The 9,817-nt window shown below is 43.0% G+C and overlaps 1 protein-coding gene across 3 annotated transcripts in view; it reads left to right on the plus strand.

Moving 5' to 3' along the window:
* The window catches only part of RBBP8NL (RBBP8 N-terminal like), a 70,812-nt gene extending 61,308 nt beyond the window's left edge, over positions 1 to 9,504 (plus strand). For all 3 annotated transcript variants that reach the window (XM_073607504.1, XM_073607505.1, XM_073607506.1), the window contains exons 11-14: positions 466 to 553; positions 2,245 to 2,327; positions 5,491 to 5,590; positions 8,357 to 9,504. In XM_073607504.1, coding sequence (XP_073463605.1) covers positions 466 to 553; positions 2,245 to 2,327; positions 5,491 to 5,590; positions 8,357 to 8,472 — 387 coding nt within the window. In that variant the 3' untranslated portion in view covers positions 8,473 to 9,504. The remainder of the gene's footprint in view (positions 1 to 465; positions 554 to 2,244; positions 2,328 to 5,490; positions 5,591 to 8,356) is intronic.
* Positions 9,505 to 9,817: the final 313 nt, after the last annotated feature.

Genomic DNA, 9,817 nt, shown 5'->3' on the forward strand with positions numbered 1-9,817 from the left:
AAGAAAACTGAGGTCAACCCAGTAAAACATATTGTACATTTAGAAAGTAATGATGTTACCCCCGTCAAAAATAATTATACCAAAGGGACGCTGTCATCTGCCCATTCAGGGCAAATTAACAATATCTGTTGATAGCCCGACCACCACCCCATCCACAGCAAAGTAGACTTACCTGTCCAGGCTCCCTCGTAGCCTCCCAACTGTCTCTCCCCACATCACAGTGTTAGGGCCTTGGGGTTTGGCCAGTCAGGCTGAAGCATTGTCACACGAGGGATGTGAAATGCTCCCCCATGTCTTTAAGCTCCACTCTGTTATATAGAATCCTGCCACATTCTAGTTTTTAAGCTAAATTAATTTTAAAAGTCTTTCCTAACTTTTGTCATCAGGAGTTTTAGGAAAATCAGTTGCAAACATAACCTGTAAAAAAAATGATTCCAATTCTTAAATAAAGTTCTTCTCTTTCAGAAACACAACATGGGCACAGAGGTGACCAGAGAGTTGATTCCCATCATGAAAAGACCAGGAAAGGGAAACAAGAGACATCGGGAATCAGGTGACTAAAGGAAGACCGCTTAAAAAGTTCTGCAAATCAATGAAAAGTATCTGTAGGCTGCTCAGCATTCTAGGGTTGCTAGAAAGAACAGGGTGGTGCACAGAAAAATATATAGTTTCTCTTGAAGAAATTCCCAATTCATGGGGGTGTTTTGCGACCCCCATCCTAAAGCACAGGGGCGTAGGGAGGAGGTGGCTAGGGGGGGCTGAAGCCCCGAATGTGACCCTGAAAAGCCTGAGTCTATGGAATGCTGCATTCCATTGTTACCCCCGAGCGCCGGCCGCCGGGACTGATCTGATTGCGAGTGCGGGCGAAAGTAGCTGAGTGCCATAGCGGCCGAGTGCGGCCGAAAGTGGCCGAGTGCTGCAGGTCCCACCTTCTGGAGCCTGCAGCGTCAATGCCAGGACCGCGGGACGTGTGACGTGACGTCCATCTTAGCCTGCAGGCTCCAGAAGGCGGGAACGCTACATCCCCGCTCGGGCGGGCGGCTCTCTTCTCCTCTCCTCCTCGACTCGGCTCCTCTCTGATGGTGACGAGTGACTGACTGACTGCCTGCTGTGACCGCACACCACGGCTGAGCTGAGGTAGGTCAGGCACACAGTGTGTGTATGTATGTCATTGTCAGTGTATGTAGGTAAGGCAGGTCAGTGGTCAGTGTATGTAGGTCAAGCAGGTCAGTGTATGTAGGTCAGTGTATGTAGGTCAGGCAGGTCAGTGGTCGGTGTATGTAAGTCAGTGTATGTAGGTCAGGCAGGTCAGTGTATGTAGGTCAGACAGGTCAGTGGTCGGTGTATGTAAGTCAGTGTATGTAGGTCAGGCAGGTCAGTGTATGTAGGTCAGTGTATGTAGGTCAGGCAGGTCAGTGGTCGGTGTATGTAAGTCAGTGTATGTAGGTCAGGCAGGTCAGTGTATGTAGGTCAGACAGGTCAGTGTCAGGCAGGTGTGTTTACTGGTCAGCATTGATGGGCACTGGTAAGTCACACAACCCCACCACCCAGCCCCCCAAAAAAAAAAAAAGCAGCGCCACCCCCCACCACCCTGGGCTGTAGTTGTCGGGGTCTTCAGGTGGGTGGCTTATCGGAATCTGCCAGTGTTCAGAGGAGAAAAGCAAATACCTGGTGTGCATAAAGCCTTACATTGCATTTTTCACCATTTGTTCCCATTTTGTTTTGACCTTGTCTACATTTAAGAAGTTGTGAAATTGCTATTCAAGCTTACTGGATTTTTTTTTTTTTTTTACTAGCTAACAAAACACTTTTAATTGTATATTTAACAGATCCTAAGAGAAGCTTATTGTTAGGTTTATTTACACTTTAATACCGGCTTATCTCTGCTGCTTTTAAAGCTTAGAGGGAGCAGTGACATAACCCTCTTGGCCATGTGCCAGTGCTCAGGTCTAGTGATTGGCTGGCAGGCCTCAGCACTGTATCATGGGAGGAGGTCACATGCTTCCCCATTTCTGGAAGTACAGGGTATTTTGGCAGTAGCTGCAGCAGGGGATAAAGTGGGGTAAAGTGATGTTGCCTCTTATCTATCATGAGCGGTCAACAGTGGCAGTCCTTATACTCATAACAGGTATACTTTAATCCTATGTTCTTTTAACTCATAGCAGCCATGTGTTTTGTACATGTGGACAGTCAGTAAAATAAATTGGGGGTGAACTGTATAACATGACTGTCCTGTACCAACAGATGAGGAGGAAGAAGGACGAGCAACAGATGGGAATTCACCACATCGAGACATGGATGAAGATTTAGATACGTCCGATAGTGAGGTATGTAGTGTTCCTAAAAAAAAGAATCCTAATAACTACTTCGCCCCTACATGTAAAAATCTACTTTTTTTTTGCTAGAATATTGCCTAGAACCCCCAAATATTATATATATATATATCAGTTTTTTTTTTAGCAGAGACCCTATAGAATAAAATGGTTGGTGTTGCAATATTTTTTGTCACATGGTATTTGCGCATCGGTTTTTCAAACGCAATTTATTTGGTAAAAAAACACTTTCATGAATTAAAAAAACAAACAAAAAAAACACTAAATTTAGCCCATTTTTTTTGTATAAAGTGAAAGATGATGTTACACGAGTAAATAGTTACCTAAGATGTCACGCTTTAAAATTGCATCTGCCCGTGGAATGGCAGCAAACTACAGTGCTTAAAATTCTCCACAGGTGACGCTTTAAACGTCTTTACAGGTTACCAGTTTAGAGTTGCACAGGAGGTGTGGTGCTATAATTATTGCTCTTGCTCTGACGTTTGCGACATTACCTCACATGTGTGGTGCGATCACCGTTTACATATGTGTGCGGGAGTAACGTATGTGTTCGCATTTGCGTGTAAGGGGTGCTTTAATTTTTTTTTTATTTCATACAAGATTTCTTTTGTTTTTCTTTACAGTTTCTTTTTTTTTTGTACTAACTTTATTGCTATCAAGGAATGAATAACATCCCTTGTGACAGCATGGGCCATGACAGGTCCTATTTATCTCTCCTCTGGCCTCCCATGCAGCCGATCAGACACAGATCGGCTTCTTTCTTGGTCGCTGGTGACCAAGTAAACAAAGGGGCGGAACCAGAACCGGGGTTGCAGAGAGAGTGGAACGATGTACAGGGCAGACCTCCTTCCGCCACCCACAGAAGTGATCGAGTGGCTACTTAGCTACTCATATCACTTCTGCATGAAAGAGAATCGCCAGCTGAAAAGAATGATACCGGGATGATGATTGCAGGTGCAGGCATCATCCCGGTATAAGTACTGAAACCGGAGGATGTCTAATTACTGTCTATGCTGACCCAGCTCCATCTGCCTCCCCCTTCACCTCCCTGCATACTGTAACTTATTATGTAGTTGTTAGGGACAAAGGTGATACTATAAAGTGACAGCTCTGAGTCTCCTGGGGCTGCTGACATTACATCCAAAATTACAACACCCAGCAGCAGTCTTGGAGCTTCTGGATGTCTAGGGGGCTTTTACAGGTAAATAATATGAATAAAATATGTTAAATGCACATTGTAATTTTATGTTGTTTAAATGAATGATCTGACAACAGGGTCTCTGTATTCTGTATGTTTTAAAATTGATTGTATTATAAGAAATCATAACTACATCTTTTAAATGAGAATATTGGATATCTTTTTAAAGCTGAATTAAAGTGCAAAATACTTACCTTTACTTCAACAGTTTGACACCCACGAAGTCCCTTGCCGGCACCAGAATCTTTCTTCTGGCTTTTTTCTGGTGCCACTATTTGGCCTTTTTGATTGGCCGGTGTGCTATGACGTCACTCCTGTGCAGCTGCAGCAGTGCAGTCATCCTGGCACACAGACACTGTGCCGAAATGTAAACTGAGCTGCGCAAACGCAGCTCAGTGTATATTGTACAGAAGACTGTGTGCAGGCAGGTAGGTATGTTTTTGTTTTTTTTGTTAAGTATCACATGATCTGTCATTACATATACCCACCTTTTTGAAAGGCCCCAGAGGCTGCAACACCTAAGCAAGAGGCACAACTAACCAAACACTGCCATGAAGACCAAGGAACTCTCCAAACAAGTAAGGGACAATGTTGTTGAGAAGTACAAGTCAGGGTTAGGTTATAAAAAAATATCCAAATCTTTGATGATCCCTAGGAGCACCATCAAATCTATCATAACCAAATGGAAAGAACATGACACAACAGCAAACTTGCCAAGAGACGGCCTCACACCAAAACTCACGGACTGGGCAAGGAGGGCATTAATCAGAGAGGCAGCACAGAGACCTAAGGTAACCCTGGAGGAGCTGCAGAGTTCCACAGCAGAGACTGGAGTATCTGTACATAGGACGACAAAAAGCCGTACGCTCCATAGAGTTGGGCTTTATAGCAGAGTGGCCAGAAGAAAGCCATTACTTTCGGCAAAAAAACTAAATGGCAAGTTTTAAGTTTTCAAAAAGGCATGTGGGAGATTCCCAAAATGTATGGAGGAAGGTGCTCTGGTCTGATGAGACTAAAATTGAACTTTTTGGCCATCAAAGAAAACGCTATGTCTGGTCCAAACCCAACACATCACATCACCCAAAGAACACCATCCCCACTGTGAAACATGGTGGTGGCAGCATCATGCTGTGGGGATGTTTTTCAGCAGTTGGGACTGGGAAACTGGTCAGAGTTGAGGGAAAGATGGATGGTGCTAAATACAGGGATATTCTTGAGCAAAACCTGTACCACTCTGTATGTGATTTGAGGCTAGGACGGAGGTTCACCTTCCAGCAGGACAATGACCCCAAACACACTGCTAAAGCAACACTTGAGTGGTTTAAGGGGAAACGTGTAAATGTGTTGGAATGGCCTAGTCAAAGCCCAGACCTCAATCCAATAGAAAATCTGTGGTCAGACTTAAAGATTGCTGTTCACAAGCGCAAACCATCCAACTTGAAGGAGCTGGAGCAGTTTTGCAAGGAGGAATGGGCAAAAATCCCAGTGGTAAGATGTGGCAAGCTCATATACACTCAAGCTTAGAGATTTATCCAAAGCGACTTGGAGCTGTGATAGTTGCAAAAGGTGGCTCTACAAAGGGGGGTGAATAGTTATGCACATTGACTTTTTCTGTTATTTTGTCCTATTTGTTGTTTGCTTCACAATAAAAAAAAAAACATCCTCAAAGTTGTGGGCATGTTCTGTAAATTAAATGATGCAAATCCTCAAACAATCCATGTTAATTCCAGGTGTTGAGGCAACAAAACACGAAAAATGCCAACGGGGGTGAATACTTTTGCAAGGCACTGTATATGTAGTGTAAATATCTCCTAAACGTGCACGATGCATACTAGCACATTATGACATTACTTTGCACTGTAAATAAAAAACGTCCAGCGGTTTACAACCGCTTCAAGCTGGCAAAATTTGCTGAAATTCTTTGCAAGTCTCACCTTTATTCTAAATTCTGTTTTACAGGGGGAAATGGAACAATCCCAGCATTCCCAGGCAGAGACATCCAGAGGCAATTATTCTAAGGAAAGGAACCACAGCCGGTGGAAGAAGAGACTGTCTCAAGGTGGGTGCAGTAGAGCTTTCAAAGAACTAGAGCAAAGGTGTTACTACAGCTGTTCTATTAGCAGCCAGTATAACAGGGGAAACAATATACTGTATTGCATTGCACAGATAGAACAAAATGTTACCTATTATTTGGTTATAGAGAGCAGGTTTATCTAAAACAAATTATTTAGACTAAGTGGGTAAAAGAGGACATTAAAGCAGTAGTAAACGCCGCTTTCTGACGTTTACATACAGGTAAACCTATAATAAGGCTTACCTGTAGGTACAGTAATGTCCCCTAAACTTGCGTCTAGGATATATTCACGCTTGAAGCAGTGAGTGACGTCACCGGCGCACTGAGTGCACGGGACTGACGTCATCGAGACCCGGTCATTCAAACAGCTGGAGAGCGCTAACCTGGAAAGGAAGACCGAGTGATAATGGCAGCGCCAACAGCAGTGACAGTGCGCCGCTGGGGGGCTTTGTTTTAGGTTAAGTCTTTCATAATGTGCAAGTATGCTGTACATTCTAGCATATTATGGCATAAACTAGCCACATTTTTTTTTTTTTTTATAATTAACGAGTTTATTACTGCTTTAAAGTGTAACTAAAGGCAAAGCTTGCTTTCTGGTTTTGAATAGAGTAAATTGGGATTAGAATGATCAGGTTTTTTGTGCTCTCTATGCTCCTGTTAGAAAAGTTCACCCTCTATAATTTTCCTGGTGACCGTCATCAGCGAGAGAAAGTAAAAAAAAAATCACTAATTTTGGGTTGTCACCAAAATAGGTATAAAGGGTAAATTTTCCAATGGGGACACTATGGTGTCCATTTTTGAAGCAGTGAACAGCGGTGATCCCGAGGATCGCCACTGATCACAGTCCATAAACTGTTTATGAAACAGAGATAATTGGGGGAGAACATATTTGAACATGTTCTCCCACCGATGATCTCCGCACACTGAGAATCCTCATTGACTGACACAGAAACGGGCAGTTTATGAAGCTGCGATCTCAGCGATTCACTGGCGATCTGTGTCCGAATTCACACTCCCCGATTCACCAGAATCGGGGAGTGAAGAGGGAATCCTGGGAGATCTGAGGAGGAAGGAGGAAGATTATTAACTTCCTTCTACCTCAATCAGACTCCCCAAGACAGTAACCATGCCCCCTGTTATATTTATGTGTCTGTGTGTGTGTGTGTGTAAATATATATATATATATATATATATATATATATATATATATATATATATATAATTCACAGGCAGCATCACTAAGACCTCCCTCTTCTTTCTAGAACCTACTAGAAATAGAGGAGGAAAGGAGAGGTGGAGCTGCCTGGGTTGTTCTGATGAGCCCTGACCAAGGCCTCCTTAAATACCCAGGGTCAGCCCAGCTGGGGAAGAGTTTGAGTTGTTCAGAAGATGGAATGCTAGGCTATCGGGGCCTTTGAGGGAGCTCCCCAGTCTGGGGGGGGGGTGCGGACGAGGCCCTTCAAGAAACTATGAAGGCGTCTTGGACAGGAGGCACAGGAGGAGCAAAGAGGACAGCAGGAAAGGGGACAACTGGTCACAGCCAGGAGAGGACTGGTGAGTGACAATCAGGAGGACTGGGGAGGCACGCCTGAGAGGACTGGGAGCATGCAGTCTGGGATGGGTGCAAAGCCAGTGGAGTGGACTGTGTTGTCAAGGGCAGTGAAGAAGGGCAATTGAAGCCAGGAGGACTGGCATGGCCTGAAGATGGGTTACTGGGCTTAGTAACCAGAGACAGGACAGCTAGCACCACAAACTTTCTATCTGCTACACTATAGGGGTCCGCGGTCCCTGCCTGCAAAAGGCTGTTGCTAAAGGTCTGGCTGATTCAGAGTCAGGTATAACCCCATTGTGCTAGCTGTGCCTGGAACATTAGAGAGGAAGCGATGTGCAGGAGGAGAAATGGTGCAAACCTACTGAACTGTACCTAGTTGTCCCAAGCAAATTGCTTTTGTTTCTACTGGGCATCCCATATTTCCCCTACCCCATCCAAGTTCAATTCCCTCAATAAAAAACAAAAACAAAGCTGACAGACTGTTCATTGTCTTGGAGTGTCTGGAACTGAATCCCAGCTGGGTGGCAGGTGGGCCACATCACTAAGCAGCCCCTACGGGGGTACCCCTACACTCCCTTATGTTAGAGCTGCCCACCTGATGAATGATGGAGAAATAAGATGCATCAGGATTAGTGGAGGAAGCACAGATCCACAAAGTGAATAATGCAGAAGCAGGGAGATGCTTTCTAGCAGGTCCTCAGGCACAGCTTTCTTCTCAGCAAGCAGAACAGTGAGAAGCAGTAGTAACATCACCAACCTTCACTCCAAATCCGGTGAAGCTAGAAGTCAGAGGAAACATGATGTCATTGTGCCATAAACTGATAATGCTTGTCTAGTTCAGACAGTAACTTAGAAAGTATTGAAGCTGCACAGTACAGAAGAACAGGCAACTAGCAATTTCAGAAGATCAGCAATGATAGCCCACATACAGTATAGTTCTGTTAAATGCTTTCATTATTAGAAAACTTACTAATGAAAACACCCTTTCTGGAAATAATGGTACTGAGCTCTCCATGTGCTTCGTAGCTGTAGTATAGAATAGATTATAACATAGTATAATGTACTTATTTTTTTGCATAATAAAGGAGAGTATTCTGTAATTTTATAATCTTCGCATCTGAGAGAGATTTCCATGGTTCTCCTGACCGGCACCGCCTGGACTTTTATATATCACCCTCCCTTCTCTGTTTTTTTTATAGCCTCCAAGAAATGTTTGAGGAAGCAAAAGAAGGTTCTGGAGCACCCAGCAGAGAATGACATCTCCCAAGATGACAATGTAGCCTGCAGAGACCTTGATCGAGAAAGACCGGCATGAGTGATGGGATTGCATTATATAAATATGAATCTAGAGATGTGTATATACAAAGACATGAGAAACAGCACTTCTACACATATGACTTCTCACAATCCCACCATATACAAAGACTCATTTACTACAACTAGAGCAATGGTGAAACTAGGATGTTGTCTGTAGCAGCCAATCTCTATTTAATTTTCTGACCTACTGGATAAATATAAACCATGGACGATTACTGGCTGTGATGAAGACACTTCTTTCTTTGCTGATTTTTATATAAATCCGTTACGATTATTGGAACCCAGTGGCTGAATGCCCTAACATGCCTATGCTATGAGCAACACACTTTCCTTTAGAAAACTATTAGTTGTTACTAATATTAGGGCTTGGGCCGGGCAGAGTGGGTGTCCATAGGAAGAATTATCTCATAGAGTTGATCATTTAGCAGCCATTCCGATTCTCCGGTTGAAGCCAGTGTGCCGGAGTTTTGGTGGGTGTTATTTAGAACGTCTTGAGGAATGAACAGGTTCACTTTAACTTTGATGCAATGGATCATATGCAGTTGTACATATATAACGTTATCCCCATTTTATTTATTTTGGTAAAGTGATGTATTTAATAAAATACACTTAATATATGCCAAACCACGGCTGTTATTCCTAAAGGTGATTCATCTTTGTATTGGCTGATGGTGTCTGTACACTTTGTCCCATTTGATGGATTCACAAGGCACCCGGTTCTCTGTGCATCATAGCTCACTCACTTCATATGAGCCCAGCTACAATCAGGTACAGCAGGATGTACATCCCAGTACCTGGTGTGTGTATATAAACAGTATATATTCATACAATCGCATTATTTTGTTTGGCCCATATTTTTTCAATGTTATTCCTGTAAGAGGCCCATCTCATTTCCAGCAGTCAGAAAGGACAAAGTATCATGTCATGTTCCTATATACCTTCAATCGTTTGACAGCAGTGTCTGTGATTGTATAGTATATTATAATTATAAGAGATATTAAATGATGCAATAAATTTCTAATTAAACAAATGTTGTGTTTTATTATGTTGATTACAATGGTTTGGTATGTATTTAAATAATAAGTGCACTTGGCTACTTCAGTACATTTGGTCAAATCAGCTATTCCTATTTTACATTTTTATCCTTCCTCTTGCTGTCCCCTGGGAGTTATGCTAGAAACTCAGACAAAATGTTGCCATTTCATTTTTTTTTTTTTTTTGAAGACTCAAGGACTATGGATTTCTGTAGCTAAGACAGGGGGCTGAATTAAAGAAATCCAACAGATACCTCCATTTATGCTAAACAGCGCAGATGGATTAATCTCTCCCGCTGACTATTGTAT

This window comes from Aquarana catesbeiana, linkage group LG12 (genome assembly GCF_042186555.1).
Source record: "Aquarana catesbeiana isolate 2022-GZ linkage group LG12, ASM4218655v1, whole genome shotgun sequence".
NCBI lineage: Eukaryota > Metazoa > Chordata > Amphibia > Anura > Ranidae > Aquarana > Aquarana catesbeiana.